General features: G+C 42.0%; 1 protein-coding gene across 1 annotated transcript in view; it reads left to right on the top strand.

Moving 5' to 3' along the window:
- The window catches only part of cmya5 (cardiomyopathy associated 5), a 96146-nt gene that overhangs the window by 15414 nt on the left and 53635 nt on the right, over positions 1-27097 (top strand). The window contains exons 3-8 of the mRNA XM_045709108.1: positions 338-922; positions 15277-15372; positions 15664-15888; positions 19885-19907; positions 25513-25634; positions 25713-25847. Coding sequence (XP_045565064.1) covers positions 338-922; positions 15277-15372; positions 15664-15888; positions 19885-19907; positions 25513-25634; positions 25713-25847 — 1186 coding nt within the window. The remainder of the gene's footprint in view (positions 1-337; positions 923-15276; positions 15373-15663; positions 15889-19884; positions 19908-25512; positions 25635-25712; positions 25848-27097) is intronic.

Raw genomic sequence — 27097 nt, 5'->3', positions numbered from 1 at the left:
AAGGAGAGACAGGAGAGGATGGAGAAGGAGAGACAGGTGAGGGAGGAGAAGGAGAGACAGGAGAGAGAGGGGGAGAGGCAGAGGCTGAAGGAGGTGAATGAGAGACAGGAGTGGGAGGAGAAGGAGAGACAGGAGAAGAAGAGGGAAATGCAGGAGGAGAAAGAGAGGCATGAGAGGGAGAGTCAGAAGGAGGAGAAGGAGAGGAGGGAGAGGCAGAAGGAGAAGGAGAGGCATGAGAGGGAGAGACAGATGGAGTTGGAGAGGGAAATAGAAAGGAAGAGGCTGAAGGAAGTGAAGGAGAGAGAAGGAGAGGGAGGAGAAGGAGAGGGAAGAGAGAGAGAGAGAAAGGGAGAGGCAGAGGCTTAAGGAAGTGAAGAAGACACAGGAGAGGGAGAGACAGGAGAGGGGGGAGAAGGAGAGACAGGAGAGGGAGGACAAGGAGAAACAGATGGAGTGTTTGAGGGAGGAGGAGAGACAGGAGAGGGAGCAGAAGGAGAGACAGGAGAGAGAGGGGAAGGAAATACAGGAGAGGGAGAGAGAAAGCAACAATCAGAGGCTGAAGGAGAAGGAGCGACAGGAGAGGAAGAGTGAGATGGAGTTGGTATTGGAGGGAGAAAAGCAGAAGGAAAGGGTGAGAGAGAACCTGTTGATGGATATGGAGAGGCAGAAGGAGCGAGAGATGGAGGAGAGGGTAAGAGAAGAGAGAGGGCTGGATCTCCCCGCTTACGAGGAGCCCATTGAGGCTGACTATGAGATATTCGATGCGGAGGAGGAGAGCCAAGCCAGAGCAGCTGCTGCCCTACAGGGGATGGATTGCTTCTGTCTGGGCTGTGGTTGTCTGCTCTCTGAGACTGACAGACTGTCTGGAGGACACCAGGATCATGAGGTCACCAGTGTGGAGACAGCCTACGAAGACATCAGGGTGAGTGACAAAGTTAGATGTTAGTGGATAGAGTACACTATTCACATCACCCCATGTCACAATTCAGGTAATTCATTATTGTGTCCCTTCCTGGAAATTTGTCTTGCATCTTATACTCAACAGCACAGCATCACCACATTTAGTGCAATTATACATAAATGCATAAAACAATGTAAATCATGAGCAATATACAACTAGATACAACACTTGTGGATCAGACCTGGGTTGAAATACTATTTCAGGTATTACTTTTCAATACATTTCAAAACAAAATAAATTTGAACAAGTACAGTGGGTATTCACCCCTTTGGATTTTTTCACATTTTGTTGTGTGACAAAGTGGGATTGAAATGGATTTACTTGTGATTTTTTTGTCAACTACAAAGACCAGGGAGCTTTTTCAAAGCTTCATAAAGAAGAGCAGTGATTGGTAAATGGATAACAATAACAAATTCGACAATGATTCAAGTGTTTGTTTCATATGATTGTTGGTTATTGATGTGTTTATGGAGGGCTCATCTGCAAAAGAGACTGTGGTCTCAGCATGCCTTCCTGCTTAAATAAAGGTTGAATAAAATACAATAAAATTGAATATCTCTTTAAACATGGTCAAGTTAATAATTATGCTGTGGATGATGTGTTAAACCACCCAGACACAACAAAGACAGAGTCGTCACTGAGCTGAGCTGCAGAATGAGGCCATTGGTGATTTTAAAACAGCTACAGAGTTCAAGGGCTGTGAAGGGAGAAAACAGAGGATGGATCAACAACATTGTAGTTACTCCACAATAATGGCCTAAATGAGAGTGAAAATATAATAAAAATATGCAGATTTTTTTTTAACCAAAACATATGTATGCTTATGTATGCAAAAAGGCACTAAATTAATACTGAAAAAAATAAAAACACGGCAAAGGAATAAGCTTTTTGGCCTTAAATGCTAAGCCTTATGTTTGGGGCAAATCCAACACAACACATCACTGAGTAACTGCCTCCTTATTTAGAGGAAAACCTGCTTCAGTCTGCTTTAATACCAGAGACTGGGAGAGGAATTCACCTATCTGCAGGACAATAACCTACAACACAAGGCTTTACACTTGGCTCATTGTGCTCTAGCTATCATGTTTCAGGTAATTTTATTTTATGTTTCCTTTATTTAACAAGGCAAGTCAGTTAAGAACAAATTCTTATTTACATGATCTGTGTAGTAATATTAATTGAATCAGAAATGTTATCTAGCTAACAATGAACCAAGTTGGCTAGCTTTAGCTACCTGCAGATTCATACTACAGCTATGACAATGTTTGTATTGGTAGTAGTATGAGTTGGGATTATGCCGGTTCATTGTTTAGCTAGCTAGCTACATGTCTAAACAAAAGACTCCACTTCGCCAGATGATTACAAGACACATCAAGTTAGCCAGGTGTGTCTGGGGGTGATTATGGCCATCTATTGTATTTCATGAACATGTGTAGACAATAGTGTCCCTTCCACATAGCTACATGTGGCTGGGAGGTGGTTATAGCATTTCCTTCACATGGCTCATCAATTTAGATTAGTGTGTCGGGTAAGCGTCATCTAGTAATTATAAATTATATTTATCTGGACACTTTCTGTTTTTGATATTGCTACTATGCAGTAACCATTTCACTGAACTATTTTCACCTTCTGTATTCTGTGCATGTGACAAATAAACTTAGATTGTCTTTGATGTAGTGTGTGTTTACCAGAGATGGTAATTTGAAGAACAACATGACCTGCACCAAAGTCAGATTACGATATAGGCCAAGGACTAGATAGTGTATTTTTACCTGAAGTTTTCCTCATTGTTGGCTACTACTTTTACTACTTTTAGTCTTGAAATCGTTGGTTGTTTACTAAACTACTCACTCTGTTTAGCACATGGCCTCACGTGAATCCTTAAAGAGATGGGTGGGGCTAAGGCTCTAAGAGGGTGTGAACAATGCTGAATAGGTATAGACAAAGAAGAGCTCTCCAGTAGGTGTACCAAAACATTCAAGATACATTTTCTGGGTGATTTAAATATTGAAAAAGCTTCAAACTATAACTTGTGCCTGCAACCTGGTTCAGGTTATCAGTCAACCTAACAGGGTAGTTACAAACAGGACATGAATGACATCATAATCATGTATTGATCACATCTTCACTATTGATGCAGAAATTTGCTTTAAAGTAGTATCCAAATCCATCGGATGTAGTGATCAAAATATGTTAGTCAAATCTAGGAAAACCAAAGTTCCAAAGGCTGGGCCTAATATAGTGTCATACAATACGTTTTGTAGTGATTCCTACGTTGTTGATGTAAAGAATATTTGTTGGTCTGTGGTGTGTAATGAGGAGCAACCAGACGCTGCACTTGACACATTTATGAAATTGCTTATTCCAGTTACTATTAAGAATGCACCCATTAAGAAAATGACAGCAAAAACAGTTAAATCCCTGTGGATTGATGAGGAATTGGAAAATGTAATGGTTGAGAGGTATGAGGCAAAAGGAATGGCAAATACTGTAAGTCTGGCTGCAGAACCAATTGGTAAACGTACTGCAAATTTAGAAATCATGTGTTTATCTCAATAAAAATAAGAAATTATACTATGAAACCCTCCTGTAATCCCTGGTCACACATGACTGCACGGCCAGGCATGACTCCAACACCATCATTAAGTTTGCTGATGACACAACAGTGGTAGAACTGATTACCAACAACGACGAGACAGCATATAGGGAGGAGGCCAGAGACCTGGCTGTGTGGTGCCAGGACAACAACCTTTCCCTCAACGTGATCAAGACTAAGGAGATGATTGTGGACTACAGGAAAAGGAGGACCAAGCACGCCCCCATTCTCATCGACTGGGCTGTCATGGAGCAGGTTGAGAGCTTCAAGTTCCTTGGTATCCACATCACCAACAAACTAACATGTTCCAAGCACACCAAGACAGTCGTGAAGAGGGCACAACAAAACATTTTCCCCCTCAAGAGACTGAAAAGATTTGGCATGGGTCCTCAAATCCTCAAAAGGTTCTACAGCTGTACCATCGAGAGCATCCTGACTGGTTGCATCACTGCCTGGTATGGCTACTGCTCAGCCTCTGACCGCAAGGCACTACAGAGGGTAGTGCGTATGGCCAGTTCATCACTGAGGCCAAGCTTCCTGCCATCCAGGACTTCCATACCAGGCGGTGTCAGAGGAAGGCCCTAAAAATTGTCAAAGACTCCAGCCACCCTAGTCATAGACTGTTCTTTCTGCTACCGCACGGTAAGCGGTATCGGACGGCCAAGTCTAGGTCCAAGAGGCTTCTAAACAGCTTCTACCCCCAAGCCATAAGACTAATGAACAACTAATCAAATGGCTACCCAGACTACTTGCATTGCCCCCCCCCTTTACGCTGCTGCTACTCTCTGCTACTATCTATGCATAAGTCACTTTAATAACTCTACCCACATGTATATATTACATAAATTACCTCGACTAACCGGTGCCCTGCACATTGACTCTGTACCGGTACACCCTTGTATATAGCCTCACTATTGTTATTTTGCTGCTGCTCTTTAATTATTTGTTACTTTATTTCTTATTTTTGAAGGTATTTCTCTTAAAACTGCATTGTTGGTTAAGGGCTTGTAAGTAAGCATTTCACTGTAAGGTCTACACCTGTTGTATTCGGCGCATGTGACAAATAACATTTGATTTGATTTGAAACAAACATAAATTCTATAAAGATTGATAGTAAAAAGCTTTGGAGCACCTTAAATAAAAAATTTGACAAAAAGGCAAACTCAGTTCCATCATTCATTGAATCAGATGGCTCCTTCATAACAAAACCACTGATATTGTCAATTACTTTAATGATTTTTTCATTGGCATGACATGCCAGCAACAAACGCTGACACTACACATCCAAGTATAACTGATTTGAATTATGAAAGACAAGCATTGTAATTTTGAATTCTGTGAAGTGTGTGTGGAAGAGGTGAAAGAATGATTGTTGTCTATCAACAACGACAAGCCACCGTGGTCTGACAACCTGTAGGGGAAATTACTGAGGATAATAGCGGACGATATTGTCACTCCTATTTGCCCATATCTTCAATCTAAACCTACTATAAAGTGTGTGCCCTCAGGCCAGGAGGGAAGCAAAAGTAATTCGCTACCCAAGAATAGTAAAGCCCCCTTTACTGGCTCAAATAACCAACTAATCAGCCTGTTACCAACCCTTAGTAAACATTTGGAAAAAAACATTTTTTCACCAGATACAATGGTATTGTACTGTAAACAAATTGACAACAGACTTTCAGCACGCTTGTAGGGAAAGACATTCAACAAGCACGATACTTACACAAATTACTGATGATTGGCTGAGAGTAACTGATGATACAAATATTGTGGGGGCTGTTTTGTTAGATTTCAGTGCGGCTTTTGACATTATCAATCATAGTCTGCTACTGGAAAAACGTATGAGGCTTTACACCCCCTACTATATTGTGGATAAAGAGTTACCTGTCTAACAGAACACAGAGCGTGTTCTTTGATGGAAGCCTCTCCAACATAATCCAAGAATTCGCCAGGACAGCTGTCTAGACCCCTTACTTTTTTCAGTTTTTACTAGTGACTTGCCACGGGCGTTGAGTAAAGCCAGTGTGTCTACAACACTATACACGTCATCTAGTGAGTGAAATTACTGCAACACTTAAAACTTCTCTAGGGTAGGGGGCAGTATTTTGACGTCCGGATGAAAGGCGTGCCCAAATTAAACTGCCTGCTACTCAGACTCAGAAGGTAGGATATGCATATTATTAGTAGATTTGGATAGAAAACACTCTGGAGTTCCTAAAACAGTTTGAATGATGTCTGTGAGTATAACAGAACTCATATGGCAGGCAAAACCCTGAGAAAAATCCAACCAGGAAGTTGAAAATCTGAGGCTTGTAGTTTTTTTAATTGATTCCCTATTCAAACAACAGTGACTTTGTGGTCATTTTGCAGTTCCTAAGGCTTCCACTAGATGTCAACAGTCTTTAGGACATTGTTACAGGCTTCTACTGTGACCTGGAAGGGAATGACAGTCATTTCAACCAGGTGTCTGGCTGAGTGCCATTAGATCATTCATGCGCGTGGCCGTAGGTGCTTTCTTTTTCCTTTCTGAAGACAAAGGATTTGTCCGGTTGGAATATTATCGAAGATGTATGATAAAAACATCCTAAAGATTGATGCTATACATCGTTTGACATGTTTCTACAAACTGTAGTATAACTTTTTGGACTTTTCGTCTCAACAAAATGCGCGAACATGGCGCATTTGGATAACTCGACTGAACGCGCGAACAAAACGGAGGTATTTGGACATAAATATGGAGTTTAGTGAACAAAACAAACATTTCTTGTGGAAGTGGCAGTCCTGGGAGTGCATTCCGACGAAGATCAGCAAAGGTAAGTGATTTATAATACTATTTCTGACTTTTTTTGACTCCAGAACTTGGCGGGTAACTGTATAGCTTGCTTTGATGGCTGAGCTCTGTACTCAGAATACTGAAAAATGTGCTTTCGCCGTAAAGCTATTTTGAAATCTGACACAGCGGTTGCATTAAGGAGAAGTGTATCTATCTATAATTCTTTCAATAACTGTTGTAAAGTTTATCAACGTTTATGATGAGTATTTTTGTAAATTGATGTGCTCATTCACCGGAAATTTTGGAGGCAATACATTTTCTGAACATCACGCGCCAATGTAAAATGAGGTTTTTGGATATAAATATGAACTTTATCGAGCAAAACATACATGTATTGTGTAACATGAAGTCCTATGAGTGCCATCTGATGAAGATCATCAAAGGTTAGTGATTCATTTTAGCTGTATTTCTGGTTTTTGTGACGCCTCTCCTTGCTTGGAAAATGGCTGTGTGGTTTTTCTTGTCATGGTGATGTGCTAACATAATCTAATGCTATGCTTTCACCGTAAAGCCTTTTTGAAATCGGACAATGTGGTTGGATTAATCAGAATCTTATCTTTAAAATGGGATATAATAGTTGTATGTTTGAGAAGTCTGCTATTTCACTGGCTGTTGAATAGTGTGTCCCGCAGGTGGGCTCGGTCACGTCCCACATACCCAAGAGAGGTTATTAACAAAGAGCGGCAGTTAGTTTCAGAATGGCTGGTAAGGAATAAATTAGTCCTAAATATAAAAAAACTAAAAGCATTGTATTTGGGACAAATCATTCACTAAACCCTAAACCTGAACTAAATCTTGTAATAAATCATGTGGAAATTGAGCAATTTTAGGTGAATAAACTGCTTGGAGTAACCCTGGATTTTAAACTGTCATGGTCAAAACATGTTGATAAAACAGTAGCTAAAATGGAGAGAAGTCTGTCCATAATAAAGCACTATTCTGCATTTTTAACAACACTATCAACAAGGCAGGTCCTTCAGGCTCTAGTTTTGTCACACCTGGACTACTGTTCAGTCCTTTGGTCAGGTGCCACAAAGAGGGACCTAGGAAAATTACAATTGGCTCAGAACAGGGCAACACGGCGGGCCCTTAATCCACAACACCTACATTTTTTCAGCAATATGTTATGATCATTGATATCAAAAGCTGCACTGAAGTTTAACAAAACGGTTCCGACAATCTTCTTATTATCAATTTCTTTCAGACAATAATCAGTCATTTGTGTCAGTGCCGGGCATGTTGAGTGCCCTTCCCTATAAGCATGCTGAAAGTCTGTTGTTAATTTGTTTCTGTAAAATGACATTGTATTTGGTGGAACATCATTTTTTCTGAAAGTGTGCTAAGCAACGGAACAGGCTGGTTGGTCTGCTGTTTCAACCATTAAAGGGTGTTCCTCCCTCCAGGCCTGAGGGAATACTCTGTCTTCTAGGCTTTGGTTGAAGCTTGAAGAATTTTGAAGATAATAATGGGCAAATATTGTACAATCCACACTCACAGCTGTAATCACTGCCAAATGTGTTTCTAACCTGTATTGACCTGGGGTAATATACCTCTAATCAAGGTATTTTAGTCCTGTATTTTTCATTAATGAAAATAAATGTTTGAATGTTACTTGCACATTGACATTACAGAATATTTTGTGTAGATCAATGACAGAAAAAAAATCACATTCAATTCATTTAAATCCCACTTTGTAATGCAACAAAAATCCAAGGGGGTTAATACCACTGTAATTGAATATTGGAATGTATTTGAAATCATCCCACCTACTCAACAGCCAGTGGAATCCCGTGGCGCGATATTCAAATACCTTAGAAATGCTATTACTTCAATTTCTCAAACATGACTATTTTACACCATTTTAAAGACAAGACTCTCGTTAATCTAACCACACTGTCCGATTTCAAAAAGGCTTTACAACGAAAGCAAAACATTAGATTATGTCAGCAGAGTACCGAGCCAGAAATAATCAGACACACATTTTTCAAGCTAGCATATAATGTCACAAAAACCAAAACCACAGCTAAATGCAGCACTAACCTTTGATGATCTTCATCAGATGACACTCCTAGGACATTATGTTATACAATACATGCATGTTTTGTTCAATCAAGTTCATATTTATATCAAAAACCAGCTTTTTACAATAGCATGTGACGTTCAGAATTAGCATACCCCCCGCAAACTTCCGGTGAATTTACTAAATTACTCACGATAAACGTTGACAAAAAACATAACAATTATTTAAAGAATTATACATACAGAACTCCTTTATGCAATCGCGGTGTCCGATTTTAAAATAGCTTTTCGGCAAAAGCACATTTTGCAATATTCTGAGTAGATAGCTCGCCATCACGGGCTAGCTATTTAGACACCCACCAAGTTTGGCACTCACCAAACTCAGATTTACTATAAGAAAAATTGGATTACCTTTGCTGTTCTTCGTCAGAATGCACTCCCAGGACTTCTACTTCATCCACAAATGTTGTTTTGGTTCAAAATAATCCATAGTTATGTTCAAATATCCTCTGTTTTTGTTCTTGCGTTCAAGACACTATCCGAACGGTGACGCGCGGACGCGTATCGTGACAAAACAATTCTAAATATTCCATTACCGTACTTCGAAGCATGTCAAACGCTGTTTAAAATCAATTTTTATGCGATTTTTCTCGTAAAAAAGCGATAATATTCCGACCGGGAAACCCTGTTTTCGTTCAAAGACTCAAAATCTAAAATGGACTCTTCACGTGCACACACGCGCCCGTCTCATTGTTCTCAGATCGACCACTTACCAAATGTGCTACTGTTTTTCAGCCAGAGACTGCAAAGTCATCATTCAATGTTCTGGCGCCTTCTGAGAGCCTGTGGGAGCCTTAGGAAGTGTCACGTTACAGCAGAGATCCTTTGTTTTCAATAAAGAGAGTGTAGAAGGCCAAGAAATGGTCAGAGAGGGCACTTCCTGTACAGAATCTTCTCAGGTTTTTGCCTGCCATATGAGTTCTGTTATACTCACAGACACCATTCAAACAGTTTTAGAAACTTTAGGGTGTTTTCTATCCAAATCAAACAATTATATGCATATTCTAAAATACTGCCCCCTACCCTAGAGAGGCTAATAAACTTTTCCAAACAAGTCAAACAACATTTATAATCAAACCTTAGGTACCCTAATACGTAAATAATTGATTAACCTGTTAGGGCTAGGGGGCAGTATTGACACGGTTGGATAAAAAACGTACCCGATTTAATCTGGTTACTACTCCTGCCCAGTAACTAGAATATGCATATAATTATTGGCTTTGGATAGAAAACACCCTAAAGTTTCTAAAACTGTTTGAAGGGTGTCTGTGAGTATAACAGAACTCCTATGGCAGGCCAAAACCTGAGAAGATTTCAAGCAGGAAGTGGCCTGTCTGAGAAGTAGTGTTTCATCTTGGCTCTTTTTATTGAAGACTCAGGATCTGTGCAATAACGTGACACTTCCTACGTCTTCCATAGGGTCTCAGAGCCCGGGAAAACGTTGAACGATATCGAGGCAGGCTCTGGCTGAAACACTTTATCGCTTTTGGCAAGTGGCCACTCAGAGTACTATGGGCTTAGGCGCGTGCCCGCTTCGACCGAATGCTTTGTTTTCCGTTGTCTGTTTATCTAAACGCAGATTCCCGGTCGGAATATTAAGACGGAGAATCGAGGTTAAATTTAAGACGGAGAATCGTTATTGTCTTTACCGGAGACAAATACCAAAGAATGCGCTCTCTTCCACATAGAAAAAACATTTAACCAAATAGATTTGTACAGAAAAATTGTATCAGCTAACAAGGCAAAACAGTTGAATTGTTATGAACACAACCTTCTGTCCATCTCCAACTGTTTGAACAGCATGCTAGCCTGTCCACTTTGTTCAGATGTTGAAATCAAGTGACCTACCTTATTTCTCAGAATAAGAACGAGTTGCCAATTCCCTATATAATTATTTTATGCTTATTGCACATTTATAAAACAGACTAAACAGCTAGTATAACCACCCAGGAAATGATACCGTAATGCACGCGCAATAGACTGAGCATTAATTTCCCAGAATGAATGTTCATTGGTACATCCATTTTAGTAGTCTGCTCTGCTCAGAATTTGAGGAGTTGAAACATAAACAGTGTATGGTTCAAAAGGTTAACATCTCCTCTATTACAGTAAAATAATGTCTCCATGTGTTTTGGTGTCCATATGACCGATTCTGTTGGACCAAACCTCAAATGCAAATAGCAGGTTGAAACAGTTTGTCAGAGAGGAAGAAGTGATCTCTCATCTTTGTTGTTGTGAGTGGTAGGGGGAGGGGCATGGGAGAAAATCTGTCCAAAATATTATTTTGAACCTAAGCTTTATCGCCTGCCTTCTCGCGTTTGGGACAACGGCTCCCATTGTTAGAGTTTATGTATGTTTATGTATTATTTCTTACAAGTGTTATTACATACAGCTGGGAATAACTATTGGAATTAAGAGCGAAGTCAACTTACCAACATTACGACCAGGAATACGACTTTCCCGAAGCGGATCCTCTGTTTGGACCACCACCCAGGACAATGGATCGGATCCCAGTAGGCGACCAAATACAACGGCGACGCAGAAGGGGCAGACGGAGCAGTCTTCTGGTCAGGCTCCGTAGAAGGGCACATTGCCTACCACTCCCGAGTATACTACTCGCAAATGTCCAGTCTCTAGACAACAAGGTGGACGAAATTAGGGAAAGGGTTGCCTTCCAGAGATTGTAACATTCTCTGTTTCACGGAAACACGGATCTCTCAGGATATGTTGTCGGAGTCGGTACAGCCACCGGGTTTCTTCATGCGTTGCACCGACAGAAATAAGCATCTCTCTGGGAAGAAGAAGGATGGGGGTGTATGCTTCATGATTAACAACTCATGGTGTAACCATAACAACATACAGGAACTCAAGTCCTTCTGTTCACCTGACCTAGAATTCCTTACAATCAAATGCCGACCATATTATCTCCCAAGAGAATTCTCGTCAGTTATCGTCACAGCTGTGTATATACCCCCTCAAGCAGGTACCACGACGGCCCTCACGACGGCCCTCACTTCACTGGATATATATCCTGAGGCTGCATTTATTGTAGCTGGGGATTTTAACAAAGCAAATTTGAGAACCAGGCTACCCAAATTCTATCAGCATATTGATTGCAGCACTCGCGCGGGCAATACACTTGACCACTTCTACTCAAACTTCCGCAATGCATACACGGCCCTCCCTCGCCCTACCTTCAGCAAATCCGACCATGACTTCATCTTGCTCCTCCTACCGGCAGAAACTCACACAGGATGTACCCGTGACTAGAACCATTCAACGCTGGTCTGACCAATCGGAATCACTGCTTCAAGATTGTTTTGATCACGCGGACGGGGCAATGTTCCGGGCAGCCTCAGAGAATAACACCGATCTATATGATGACTCGGTGAGTGAGTTTATAAGGAAGTGCATTGGAGATGTTGTACCCACTGTGACTATTAAAACCTACCCTAACCAAAAAAACATGGATGAATGGCGGCATTCGTGCAAAAGTGAAAGCGCGAACCACTAGATTTAACCATGGAAAGAGGACTGGGAATATGGCCTAATATAAACAGTCTAGTTATTCCCTCCACAAGGCAATCAAACAAGCGAAATGTCGGTATAGGGACAAAGTGGAGTTGAAATTCAATGGCTCAGGCAAGAGGCTCAGGCAATTACGGACAACAAAAAGAAAACTAAACACCTTCTTTGCCCACTTTGAAGACAATTCAGGGACACCGCCACTGACTGCCCCCCTCTCCTTCTCAAATCAAATCAAATTTGATTGTCACATGCACGTTATTTGCAGATGTAGCAAATGCTTGTTTTTCTAGCTCCGACAGTGCAACAAGTAATATCTAACAAATTACACAACATAAACCCAATAAACACAAATGTAAGTAGGACTGAATTAACCAGCATGGCTAGCACAGCATTCTGCAGCGATACGCCATCCTATCTGGTTTGGGCTTAGTGGGACTATCATTTGTTTTTCAACAGGACAATGACTCAACACACCTCCAGGCTGTGTAAAGGCTATTTTACCAAGAAGGAGAGTGATGGAGTGCTGCATCAGATGACCTGGCCTCCACAATCACCCGACCACAACCCAATTGAGATGGTTTGGGATGAGTTGGATCGCAGAGTGAAGGAAAATAAGCCAAAAAGTGCTCAGCATATGTGAGAACTCCTTCAAGACTGTTGGAAAATCATTCCAGGTGAAGCTGGTTGAGAGAATGCCAAGAGTGTGCAAAGCTGTCATCAAGGCAAAGGGTGGTTATTTGAAGAATCTCAAATATAAAATATATTTTGATTTGTTGAACACTTTTTTGGTTACTACATGATTCCATATATGTGTTATTGCATAGTTTTGATGTCTCCACTATTATTCTACAATGTAGAAAATAGTAAAATAAAGAAAAACCCTTGAATGAGTAGGTGTTCTAATACTTTTGACCGGTAGTGTATCTGGCATTACTCATCTCATATGTATACACTGTGTACACTATTATATGTATACATATGTATACTATTCTACGGTATCTTAAGTCACTTAAGTGGGCCTTGAATTCTAAATAAATCACAGGCAGTGTCACCAGCAAAACACCCCTACACCATAACACCTCCTCCATGCTTTATGGTGGGAAATACACATGCGGGGATCATCTGTTCACTCACACCGCGGTTGGAACCAAAAATCCCAAATTGGGACTCCAGACCAAAGGACAAATTTCCACCGGTCTAATGTCCATTGCTCGTGTTTCTTGGCCCAAGCATGTCTCTTCTTCTTATTGGTGTCCTTAGTAGTGGCTTCTTTGCAGCAATTCGACCATGAAGGCCTGATTCACACAGTCTCCTCTGAACAGTTGATGTTGAGATGTGTCTGTTACTTGAACTCTGAAGCATTTATTTGGGCTGCAATTTCTGAGGCTGGTAACTCTAATGAACTTATCCTCTGCAGCAGAGGTAACTCTGGGTCTTCCATTCCTGTGGCGGTCCTTATGAGAACCAGTTTCATCATAGCGCTTGATGGTTTTTGCGACTGCACTTGAAGGAACTTTCAAAGTCTTTGGTAGCGGGCCGCTATGTCGATGTCCACGACAGGGCTGGTTTTCATTTTGTAATCTGTGATTGTCTGTAGACCCTGCCACATACGTCTCGTGTTTGAGCCGTTGAATTGTGACTCTACTTTGTCTCTATACTGACACCTTGGTTGTTTGATTGCCTTACGGAGGGAATAACTACACTATTTGTATTCGGTCATATTTCCCTTGCCATGATTAAATGCGGTGGTACGTGCTTTCAGCTTTACGTGAATGCTGCCATCAAGCCACGGTTTCTGGTTAGGGAAGGTTTTAATAGTCACAGTGGGTACAACATCTCCTATACACTTCCTTATAAACTCGCTCACTGAGTCAGCGTAAACGTCAACGTTATTATCTGAGGCTACCGGAACATATCCCAGTCCACGTGAATGAAGCAATCTTGAAGCGTGGAATCCAATTGGTCAGACCAGTATTGGATAGACCTAAGTACGTGCGTTTCCTGTTTTAGTTTCTGCCTATAGGAGGGGAACAACAAGCTGGAGTCATGGTCAGATTTGCCAAAAGGAGGGTGGGGGAGGGCCTTGTAAGCATCGCGGAAGTTAGAGTAGCAATGGTCGAGCATGTTACTCGCTCGTGTACCACAATCAATATTCTGATAGAATTTAGGTAGCCTTGTTCTCAAATTAGCTTTGTTAAAATCCCCAGCTACAATAAATGCAGCCTCAGGATATATGGTTTCCAGTTTGAATAAAGTCCAGTGAAGTTCCTTGATGGCCGTCTTGTTATCCGCTTGCGGGGGGATATACACGGCTGTGACGATAACCGAGGAGAGTTCTCTTGGGAGATAATACGGTTGGCATTTGATTGTGAGGAATTCTATGTCAGGTGAACAAAAGGACTTCAGTTCCTGTATGTTGCTACAATTACACCATGAGTCGTTAATCATGAAGCATACACCCCCGCCCTTCTTTATACCAGAGAGATGTTTATTCCTGTCAGCATGATGTACTGAAAATCCCGTTTGCTGTATGGACTCTGACAGCATGTCCCCAGCTAGCCATGTTTCCGTGAAACAGAGTATGTTACAATCCTGAATAATTCTTTAGAAAGCAACTCTTGCCCGTATTTCGTCGACTTTGTTAACTAGGGACTGGACATTTGCGAGTAATTTACTCGGGAGCGGTGGGTGGTGTGCGCGCATTCGAAGCCTCACTAGAAGACCGCTCCGGCACCCTCTCCTCCGGCGGCGTTGTTTTGGGTCAGCCTCTGGAATCAGTTCAAATGCCCTGGGAGGTGCAGACAAAGGATCCGTTTTGGGAAAGTCTTATTCCTGATCGTAGTGCTGGTTGTGCTGGTAAGTTAACGTCTCTCTTATATCCAATAGTTCTTCCCGGTTTTATGTAATAAGACTTAAGGTTTTCTGGGCTAACACTATAATAAATAATACATACAAAAATCTAAATACTGCACAGTTTCCTAAGGACTAGAAGCGAAGCTGCCATCTCTATCGGCACCACCTTGGTGCCATCTCAGCAGGGGCTTGAACCAGCAACTATTGTTTTGTGTCCCAAGTACACTTACATAGTCCTTACATATGGAGAGTTGAGCGACAAAGGGGAGAGACTGAATTATTTATATTTATTTTACAGAAGAGCAAAACCAACACTTTTATTGTGTTCACTGCATCTAAAACAGCCCATCCTTACAGTAGCCTGTATTGTATTTTCCTAGTTCAAGTTTTCATTCAGTGTGTTTCTGTGCTCCGTTCGTATTCCAGGAGAGGCTGAGTGAGTGGATCTCAGAACTGCAGGAGAGATCAGAGAACATTGAGGATCTGGTGTCAGAACTAGAGCTGGGATACAACACTGTAGAGGTAGGAGAAGAGAGAGAATTTGCTATCTTCTCAAACTCAAGTAACTGTCTACTTGTGTGTTATTGAATGCGTAGAATAATGCATGTTATAATGCAAAGTGTTACCACAAAACTTCCCTGCAGATTTTTTTCTGGCCTAACCCTTCTCTTTCAGTTTCTCTTCCAACGGACCAGTTTAGACTTCGTGTCCCTCTCTGTGTCACTCTGTTCCTTGTCCCTCTCTGTCCCCTGTCTCTCTCTTTCCCCTGTACCTCTCTCTGTCCCCTGTACCTCCTGATCTCTATGTTCCCAGGACCATTGCAGGGACAGTGAGGAGGTGATGGAGGCTCAGAATGAGGAGATGATGGCTCTGGTGATGGAGCAGTACAACACCATGTCTCTGAGCATGGAGGAGGAAAAGAAGGCAAAGCTGGAGCAGCTTTACGACCAGATCGTCTCCTTCCAGGAGAGTATAGACCAGGCCAAGGTTACACTGGACACCACCGCTAGAGAGGCAGAGATAGACCCAGACACACAGGTGAGGGACACACACACACACACACACACACACACACACACACACACACACACACACACACACACACACACACACACACACACACACACACACACACACACACACACACACACACACACACAAATACAGTGTAGTGCTAATTAGACTGCTAAAAGGCTAACTAAATAGCTAACAAAATGGCTACACAGACTGTCTGAGTTAACCTTTGTATTTTATATCCAACACACGCACAAACACCACTTCATAATTCGCTCACACACACATTATATGCACATACATTTATACTGACTCTACACACAACCACTCACATACAATCATCATATATGCTGCTGCTACTCTGTTTATCATATATTCTGATGCCTAGTCACCTTACCCTTATACATACTGTATCTACTGTACCTCTATCGATCCAGTTTCCCTGCACACTGTAAATATGGTACTGGAAGTGACCCTGTATATATTATGCTTACTTACTTTGTTCTACCTTGTTATTTTTAGCATTACATTGTTAATGATTACTGCATTGTGCGAAAGGCATTTTACTGTACTTGTGTATGTGACATAGAAACTTGAAACTACTGACAAATGCATCCTTCGTTAAGATAATCAGTTCTCAGAGGGTTGGATTAAAGTTATCAATTTCAGCCTGGGCCTTACAGGTTCGGGCTGGCCATGTGTTTTCAAGAATTGATTCGGGCCAGGTCTGGTTCTAACTTTCTGCGACGTGTAATTTTTTTTTTTCAGTGCGTGCCTTTGTGACTGGCGCAGTTGTCTCTCTTTCCTCCTCCCTGTCAGCTGCAGGAGCAGGCACAGGCTCCAGTGTGTATTGCGCTGTACGGGGTGCTGAAACTGCTATCTAATAACAATTATTAACTTGTTTCTTACGTGTTGTTTCTCTGACTCAAAAGTCATGTTACCAAAATCCCTCATTTGTTGAGACAAAAAACATTCCCTATTTGCTAATTGTGCCTTCCCTGCCATACTTCTTTCACATGACACATTCATACACCTGTGACTTACCAATATGGTAGGGTCTGAACATAGGATACATTGGTTACAACAACTCTGTTATACCATTATAAACATGTTACAGCGAATTGAATGCCAATCAGATGTGTGGAAGTCATTCGACTTGGTTGTTAAAACAATGGGAGAATCAGCTGGCCATGTCAATTGCAGAGGATGCGAGACCGTTCTACGTTATGACAGCAAGACGACAGGTACTTCTTCCCTGCAGCACCATTTTGCACAATGCCGTGGCGCGACAGCCTACTCAGGCAAAGCTTTTATGTCAGCTTCGTCAACAAAACGGTAACTGTCAAAGAAAACAAAACAGGCAGTGACTAACACATTTTTCAGTTTTCGTTTCAAAGATGCCAGGAGCTTATATATGTGGGAGCCACTTATGGGAGAGGCTGATCTACTCAGTCACGATACCGTCTCTGCCAGGTGCAAGAGAATGGCAGAGGACAAAAGAGAAGAACTTACAGATAAGGTAAAGGATAACCTGAAAGAGGGCACAGTGTGGGTGACTATCGGAAGCTTAGTTATCTGACAACATGTCATTTCATAACTGAAGAGTTCCAGTTAATTGAAAGAAACTTGACCACGGCTGTGTCCAGCTGAAGACTCAAAAACTGAGGAGAACATAAGGCGAGAGTTGGTGAAGCTGCTCATGACAAAGTTTGGCCTTGACGCTATGTCACTGAGCAGAATTGTTTGGGTGACTGACCACGGCTCCAACATCGTTGTTGCCCTTCGACCGTATCAGAGGCTGGACTGTCAGGACCACGTTCTAAACATGGTGCTATGTCATGGTCTTGACGGAGCAGCACTGGCCATTGAGGACATCGCTGAAACCCTCACCGCAGCAAAGTTCCTGGTCAGGTAGGCTATAACATTTTTTAAATAAATATGACATGTTATCCTAATTATTTTGTTCAACCATGTCAAACCAACATTGTATTTAGGAATATAATTAATATCATAGAGCCTTACTATGTGGGCAATCTTATTTTGCCATGTACCGGTTTTGAAAGTTTATGATGTGTTAATCATGCCTCTATCAGGTATGTCAAGAAGTCTGGACTGGCTACCCAACTCTCGAAGACCCTGCTTCAGATGGGGGACACAAGATTTAGCACAGTCTACCTGACTTGTACGCTGTCCAGGACGTGTACAACAAACCGCATGAAAATCTGGAGGCCCGTGGAGAAAATCGCAGCTGATGACCTGCAGTTTCTCCTGGAGTTCCTCTAGCCGTTTTACGACGCACAGATGGAACTGGAGGGGGACAAATACCCCACACTGAATCTTGTGTGTCTATAGGCGAGTTGGTAGCAACAAAAACGACGCATGCGCAACTATGGGGCTAAACAGACAGGGTTGGCTTACATTGTTGATAACATGTAAACTTTATTTTGCTTCCAATGGTTATTGAAAACATAATTAAAGTAGAACAATGAGAAGTTGTTTCTCAAATACATCATTACAGATGTTGGTTAGATTTGAGCCATATTAGCAAAACACCTCAAAACAAGAACAAGATCAAATGCGCTGGAACAAGTCACTTATGATTCACCACATTCTTTGTCATTCCTTCCTTGTCATTGTTGCTAGCTATCTGGCCATTCAGAACCATAACAACACATGGCCTTCTGCCCCTTTTGAAGCGCATATAACGTTTTCATGATGTTGTCAGCTAACCCGTCAATGGTCAGAGAGACTAAAGCATCACTGCCAGCCCAATGCGCAAGACTCACTGCCAGCAGGCTGCAGTGTGACTACGACACAGTGAATGGTTGGAGAGGAAGGTGGACATCAAAGATCTACACAAGATGGCAACGTTTCTCTGGCCCAAGTTTAACCAGCTCAGGATGCTGCCCCCCCCCCCAAGACAGGCAAGATGTGATCATATGAGCACACTTCCACAGGCCACAGAGGATGACGTTTCAGTGCCACCCCCCGCCAAGAGAGCAGAGCTTGACTTTTCAGAGTGGGAAAATGTCACAGCAGGGAATGAAGAAGAGGATGATGTGACAAAATACATCGTAAAGTGACCTGTGATGACGGATAACAGAGAGATGTTGGGCTGGTGAAAGTCCAACAGCACAACATATCCACTGCTAGCCAAGTTAGAGAGATGGGTGCTTTGCGTCCCGGCCACTAGCAGCGAAAGGATATTCATTGTGGCAGGCCGGACCATCGACCCGAGGAGAACAGAGACATTTTCTTCTGTTGTGTTCTGTTGTCTTAATATATAGGCCATAGGTCTATAGCTAATAATATCCAGAACATGTATTTATAATTGAATTATTCAAGACTACATTTTTATGTTATTGACTTGTTCTTCTGTTGTGTTCTCTTCTGTTGTCTTAATACTTAGGCCATAACTTAATTAGCTAGAACATTTCATTTATTATTTTCAAAATTAAAGCTGTATTTAAAGGCATGACTGACTGACTTGTACTTATATAGGCTGCATGAGACCGTTGGAGCTCATGGAATCAGAAGTAGCATCTGTCTAATTTATGAAGATACTGTATATATGGATGTTTTACACACTTTGAGTCCACATATAACAGTTGTTGATTATATTCAAGTTGGGTTTTCTCCCTCTCCTCACTTTACTTAGACAAGGCAAGGGCTTTTCCCTCTCACCTCCTCACCCCACTCGGTGCCATCTCTGCTGCGTTGTTGTCAACACCAGTGTAAATGAATAGCCTACTGGTTAACTTTCGCAAAATAGCAACATGGTCTAGGAAAAGGTTGGGCTGTTGTCTAGAAATCAGGCTTTTTTCGAGTTCGGGCTCATTACATTTTTGTGATGTCGGACTGGGTCTCGGGCTTCAGCTCATCGGGCTTGGGTCGGACCGGGCTTGAAGTTTCAGACCCATTGAGAACTAGGTTGAATTGGTGGAAGCAGTTGGATGGAAACCTTGCAGTTATTATTGTAGGTTATTATTGTTTGTACCTAATGAAACCTCTTATCCACAGACATCCAAAGACATCTATATGAGGTAACTGCACCGTGTCAGCTGTACTCACAATATTGGATGTAAGCTATACTAGCATGATTATACTGAGCAAAGGACAAAATTATTGTTTAGGTGTGTGTCGTCATTTTGTTGACTGGTGGGGTTGGTCATATTCAGAGTGTAGTGACCACCAGGGTTGGGGTCAATTCCATTTAAATTCAGGAAGAATAGTGAAATTCCAATACTATTCAATTATTTTCAATGAGGAAAATGTGGAATTGGAATTTGGTTTACATTCTGAATTGACTGGATTTTAAAACGGAATTGACCCCAACCCTGGTGACCATGTTGATTGATTTAACATTCCAACCAGCTGGTTCTGTTGATAGCATGTGACTGTGACGTTTTGCTTCTAAGCTAACATTAAGTGTTGCAGGCAGGTACAGGTAACCGCCAAAATAAACAAAACACTTGAGTAAATGAGGGATATAAAGTATATTGAAAGCAGGTGCTTCCACACAGGTGTTGTTCTGGAGTTAATTTAGTAATTAACATCCCAACATGTTTAGGGTCATGTATAAAAATGCCCAGTTGCCCATTTAGCCCATTTTGGCTACCATGACTACAAGAAGAGATCTCAGTGACTTTTAAAAAGAGGTCACAAAGGAGCATACAGGGTTTAAAGGGTGTGTATGTGTGTGTGTGTGTGTGTGTGTGTGTGTGTGTCTCAGTCACCAAATCTCAACCCAATTGGGAGATTCTGGAGTGTCGCCTGAGACAGCGTTTTCCATCAACAAAACATCAACAAAATGGTGTCGCATCCCTCCAATAGAGTTCCAGACACATGTAGAATCTATGCCAAGACGCATTGAAGCTATTTAACGCCCTATTAAGATTACTTTATGTTGGTGTTTCCTTTATTTTGGCAGTTACCTGTATGTCTCTGGCAATGGGTCTCACACACACACTAGCAATGTGCATGCCCTGCCCACCTGAGGTCTTTGGCAGCCATCTATTTCCTGTGTTTGAGGGGTGCAAAATCCACTTGTCACTTAAATCTCTCTGGATTGATTTCTTTCATTTTACTCCTGTGACTCTTTCAAACTCTCACTTGTGCCCGTCTTATTTTCCCGATACTGTTACGACAGAGGAAATGTTTGTAATGACCTGTCAAACACCCCGGTAATGGCTGAAATGTGCTCAATGTCATACATTGTCTTTCCATAGAATCTATAAGAATGCAAAAGCTTCATTGGGGATTTAACACACCCTCTTGACACTTACATAACAAGAAAGAGACGAAAGACAACTTTATTTTGATGGGTGTTAATACAGTTGACATTTTTACAAATTAGATATGCTGAAATGAATGCAATGAAAATGAACACTCGGATTATAGTGATATGTCTGATCTCTCAAACAATGTATGTTTAGATGGGTGTAATATACACTGAGTATACAAAACATTAAGAACTCCTGCTCTTTTCATGACATAGACTGACTGACCAGGTGAAAGCTATGATCCCTTATTGATGTCACTTGTTAAATCCACTTCAATCAGTGTAAATGAAGGGTATGAGATCTAAGAAGGATTTTTAAGCCTTGACAATTGAGACATGGATTGTGAATGTGTGCCATTCAGAGGGTGAATGGGCAATACAAAATATTTAAGTGCCTTTGAACAGTTTATGGTAGTAGGTGCCAGGCGCACCGGTTTGTGTCAAGAACTGCAACGCTGCTGAGTTTTTCACGCTCAACAGTTTCATGTGTGTATCAAGAATGGTCCACCTACCAAAGGATATCCAGCTAACTTAACACAACTGTGGGAAGCATTGGAGTTCACATGGGCCAGCCTCCCTGTGGAACGCTTTCGACACCTTGTAGAGTCCATGCCCCGACAAATTGAGGCTGTTCTGAAGGCAAAGGGAGGGGGATTGCAGCTCTATACAGTGGGGGAAAAAAGTATTTAGTCAGCCACCAATTGTGCAAGTTCTCCCACTTAAAAAGATGAGAGTGGCCTGTAATTTTCATCATAGGTACACTTCAACGATGACAGACAAAATGAGAAAAAAAAATCCAGAAAATCACATTGTAGGATTTTTTATGAATTTATTTGCAAATTATGGTGGAAAATAAGTATTTGGTCAATAACAAAAGTCTATCTCAATACTTTGTTATATACCCCTTGTTGGCAATAACACAGGTCAAACGTTTTCTGTAAGTCTTCACAAGGTTTTCACACACTGTTGCTGGTATTTTGGCCCATTCCCACATGCAGATCTCCTCTAGAGCAGTGATGTTTTGGGGCTGTCGCTGGGCAACACTGACTTTCAACTCCCTCCAAAGATTTTCTATGGGGTTGAGATCTGGAGACTGGCTAGGCCACTCCAGGACCTTGAAATGCTTCTTACGAAGCCACTCCTTTGTTGCCCGGGCGGTGTGTTTGGGATCATTGTCATGCTGAAAGACCCAGCCATGTTTCATCTTCAATGCCCTTGCTGATGGGAGGTTTTCACTCAAAATCTCACGATACATGGCCCCATTCATTCTTTCCTTTACACGGATCAGTCGTCCTGGTCCCTTTGCAGAAAAACAGCCACAAAGCATGATGTTTCCACCCCCATGCTTCACAGTAGGTATGGTGTTCTTTGGATGCAACTCAGCATTCTTTGTCATCCAAACACGACGAGTTGAGTTTTTACCAAAAAGTTATATTTTGGTTTCATCTGACCATATGACATTCTCCCAATCCTCTTCTGGATCATCCAAATGCTCTCTAGCAAACTTCAGACGGGCCTGGACATGTACTGGCTTAACCTCTTACATCTAGACGTTCCGCTAGCGGAACACCTGCTCCAATATCCAATGATAGGCGTGGCGCGAATTACAAATTCCTCAAAAATACAAAAACTTCAATTTTTCAAACATATGACTATTTCACAGCATTTTAAAGACAAGACTCTCGTTAATCTAACCACACTGTCCGATTTCAAAAAGGCTTTACAGCGAAAGCAAAACATTAGATTATGTCAGCAGAGTACCAAGCCAGAAATAATCAGACACCCATTTTTCAAGCTAGCATATAATGTCACAAAAACCCAGAAGACAGCTAAATGCAGCACTAACCTTTGATGATCTTCATCAGATGACACACCTAGGACATTATGTTATACAATACATGCATGTTTTGTTCAATCAAGTTCATATTTATATCAAAAAAAGCTTTTTACATTAGCATGTGACGTTCAGAACTAGCATACCCCCGCAAACTTCCGGGGAATTTACTAACAATTTACTAAATTACTCACGATAAACGTTCACAAAAAGCATAACAATTATTTTAAGAATTATAGATACAGAACTCCTCTATGCACTCGATATGTCCGATTTTAAAATAGCTTTTTGGTGAAAGCACATTTTGCAATATTCTAAGTACATAGCCCAGCCATCACGGGCTAGCTATTTAGACACCCGGCAAGTTTAGCCTTCACCAAAATCAGATTGACTATTACAAAAGTTTGATTACCTTTTGTTGTCTTCGTCAGAATGCACTCCCAGGACTGCTACTTCAATAACAAATGTTGGTTTGGTCCCAAATAATCCATCGTTATATCCGAATAGCGGCGTTTTGTTCGTGCGTTCCAGAAACTATCCGAAATGGTAAATCAGGGTCGTGCGCATGGCGCATTTCGTGACAAAAAAATTCAAAATATTCCATTACCGTACTTCGAAGCATGTCAACCGCTGTTTAAAATCAATTTTTATGCAATTTATCTCGTAAAAAAAGCGATAATATTCCAACCGGGAATCTCCTTTTCGGCAAACAGAGGAAAAAACACAAAGACGGGGGCGGCCAGTGCACGCGCCTAAGCCCACAGTCCCTTGATCGGCCACTTGAGAAAGGCGATAATGTGTTGTGTTTCAGCCTGGGGCTGGTATGACAACATTCAGGTTTTTCCCGGGCTCTGAGAGCCTATGGAAGACGTAGGAAGTGTCACGTTAGAGCAGAGATCCTTTGTAATAGATAGAGATGGCAAAGAAGTTTAAGAAATGGTCAGACAGGGTACTTCCTGTACAGAATCTTCTCACGTTTTGGCCTGCCAAATGAGTTCTGTTATACTCACAGACACCATTCAAACAGTTTTAGAAACGTTGGAGTGTTTTCTATCCAAAGCTAATAATTATATGCATATTCTAGTTTCTGGGCAGGACTAATAATCAGATTAAATCGGATACGTTTTTTATCCAGCCGTGAAAATACTGCCCCCTAGCCATAACAGGTTAAGCAGGGGGACACGTCTGGCAATGCAGGATTTGAGTCCCTGGCGGCGTAGTGTGTTACTGATGGTAGGCTTTGTTACTTTGGTCCCAGCTCTCTGCAGGTCATTCACTAGGTCCCCCCGTGTGGTTCTGGGATTTTTGCTCACCGTTCTTGTGATAATTTTGACCCCACGGGGTGAGATCTTGCGTGGAGCCCCAGATCGAGGGAGATTATCAGTGGTCATTTCCTAATAATTGCTCCCACGGTGATTTCTTCAAACCAAGCTGCTTACCTATTGCAGATTCAGTCTTCCCAGCCTGGTGCAGGTCTACAATTTTGTTTCTGGTGTCCTTTGACAGCTCTTTGGTCTTGGCCATAGTGGAGTTTGGAGTGTGACTGTTTGAGGTTGGGGACAGGTTGTCTTTTATACTGATAACAAGTTCAAACAGGTGCCATTAATACAGGTAACGAGTGGAGGACAGAGGAGCCTCTTAAAGAAGAAGTTACAGGTCTGTGAGAGCCAGAAATCTTGCTTGTTTGTATGTGACCAAATACTTATTTTCCACCATAATTTGCAAATAAATTCATTAGAAATCCTACAATGTGATTTTCTGGATTTTTTTTCTGATTTTGTCTGTCATAGCTGACGTGTACCTATGATGAAAATTACAGGCCTCTCTCATCTTTTTAAGTGGGAGAACTTTAAGTGGGAATACTTTTTTCCCCCACTGTATTAGGAAGGTGTTCCTAATGTTTGGTATTCTCAGTGTCTGAGGGTATCCTGCTATTGACACACTTGTTACTGCACTGTCGGAACTAGAAGCACATGCATTTTGCTGCACTTACATTAACACATTAACATCTGCTAACCACGTGTATGTGACCAATAACATATAATTTTATTTTACAATAGAATGTGACAACAACAGTAATTCATGTGGCAGTCTAGACAGCGCAGGTGAGTGCAGGTAGGTAGGGTAGACGGAGTAAGTGTTTAGTGGTTGCCGTCCTGTTACACCACATTATGTTAATTTATTCATATATGTATACCCAGTGAATTTATGCAAATGAGGCACATTTTCTTTATTTTAACACAACAAATTAAATAAATACCTGATACAATAAGAAAATGTATATACTGTATGAGTGCATTCTAATAAAAACGGTGACATTTGACAAACTGAATACATATATTCCCACCAAACTCTCTGTCCCAGTAAAACGTTTTATGTGCTATAATTCAGTCAATATCTAACGGAATGTAAAAATGCTAAAAGTTTTGAGTATCTTCAACCACTGTCCAACTGTTGCATTTATTAGAATTGTTTCGATGACCGTTGCCACATACACACAAACACTCTCATAATTGTTGTTTGCCTCTCCAAGGTTAACAGAAGCACTACAGTCAGCCATGTCACTGGAGCTGGGTCCTCGGGGACTACTAGTGTTTGAAGACTACGCCAAGGGCAATGCAGTCAATACACACACACGACGCAAGGGAATCCCAGGTGGGTCTCTCTCGAACAGAAACAAACACTTTCTCTTTCTCTCTAACTCTATCTGCCCCCTCTCTCTGTGTGTCTCAGTTCCTCAGAAGCCGTCTCTGCAGCCTCAGGAGTGTGCTTCAGCCAGCAGCACCAGTGTGACTGTTTACTGGAGGGTCAACCCTGGAGACATCATAGACTGCTTCCAGGTCTACTGTATGGAAGACCCACAAGGAGGTAGCCTACACACACAGGCTGCATTTAGACAGGACCCACAAGGAGGTAGCCTACACACACACACAGGCTGCATTTAGACAGGACCAACAAGGAGGAAGCCTACACACACACACACACAGGCTGCATTTAGACAGGACCAACAAGGAGGAAGCCTACACACACACACAGGTTGCATTTAGACAGGAGCTACAAGGAGGTAGCCTACACACACACACACACACACACACACACACACACACACACACACACACACACGCTGCATTTAGACAGTACCCACAAGGAGGTAGCCTAAACACACAGGCTGCATTTAGACAGGAACCACAAGGAGGTAGCTAGGATCCACAAGGAGATAGCCTACACATATAGGCTGCATTTAGACAGGACCCAAAAGGAGGTAGTCTACACACACACAGGCTGCATTTAGACAGGACCAACAAGGAGTTAGTCACACACACACACACACACACACACACACACACACACACACACACACACACACACACACACACACACACACACACACACACACACACACACACAGGCTGCATTTAGACAGGACCCACAAGGAGGTAGCCTAGACACACACACACACAGGCTGCATTTAGATAGAACCCACAATGAGGTAGCCGGGAACAACAAGGAGGTAGCCCCCCCCCCCACACACACACACACACACAGGCAGCATTTAGACAGGAACCACAAGGAGATAGCCTACACACACACACACACACAGGCTGCATTTAAACTGGACCCACAAGGAGATATCCTACAAACACAGACAGGCTGCATTTAGACAGAACCCACAAGGAGGTAGCCCACACACAGGCTACATTTAGACAAGGACCCACAAGGAGGTTGCCTACACACACACACAGGCTGTATTTAGACAGGACCCACAAGGAGGTAGCCTACACAAACACACACACAGGCAGAATTCAGACAGGAGCCACAAGGAGGTAGTCTACACACACACACAATTTGCATTTAGACAGGACCCACAAGGAGGTAGCCTACACACACACACACACACAGGCTGAATTCAGACAGGAGCCACAAGGAGTTAGCCGACACACACACAGGCTGTATTTAGACAGGACCCACAAAGAGATAGCTTACACACACACTGGCTGTATTTAGACAGGACCCACAAGAAGGTAACCTACACACACAGGCTGCATAAAGTCAGGACCCACAATGAGGTAGCATACACACACAAACAGGCTGCATAAGCGACATAACCCACAACGAGG

Source organism: Salmo salar, chromosome ssa26, assembly GCF_905237065.1.
Source record: "Salmo salar chromosome ssa26, Ssal_v3.1, whole genome shotgun sequence".
NCBI classification, from domain to species: domain Eukaryota; kingdom Metazoa; phylum Chordata; class Actinopteri; order Salmoniformes; family Salmonidae; genus Salmo; species Salmo salar.
The sequence above is the reverse complement of the archived record's forward strand: the minus strand, read 5'-3'. Positions and strand labels throughout refer to the sequence as shown.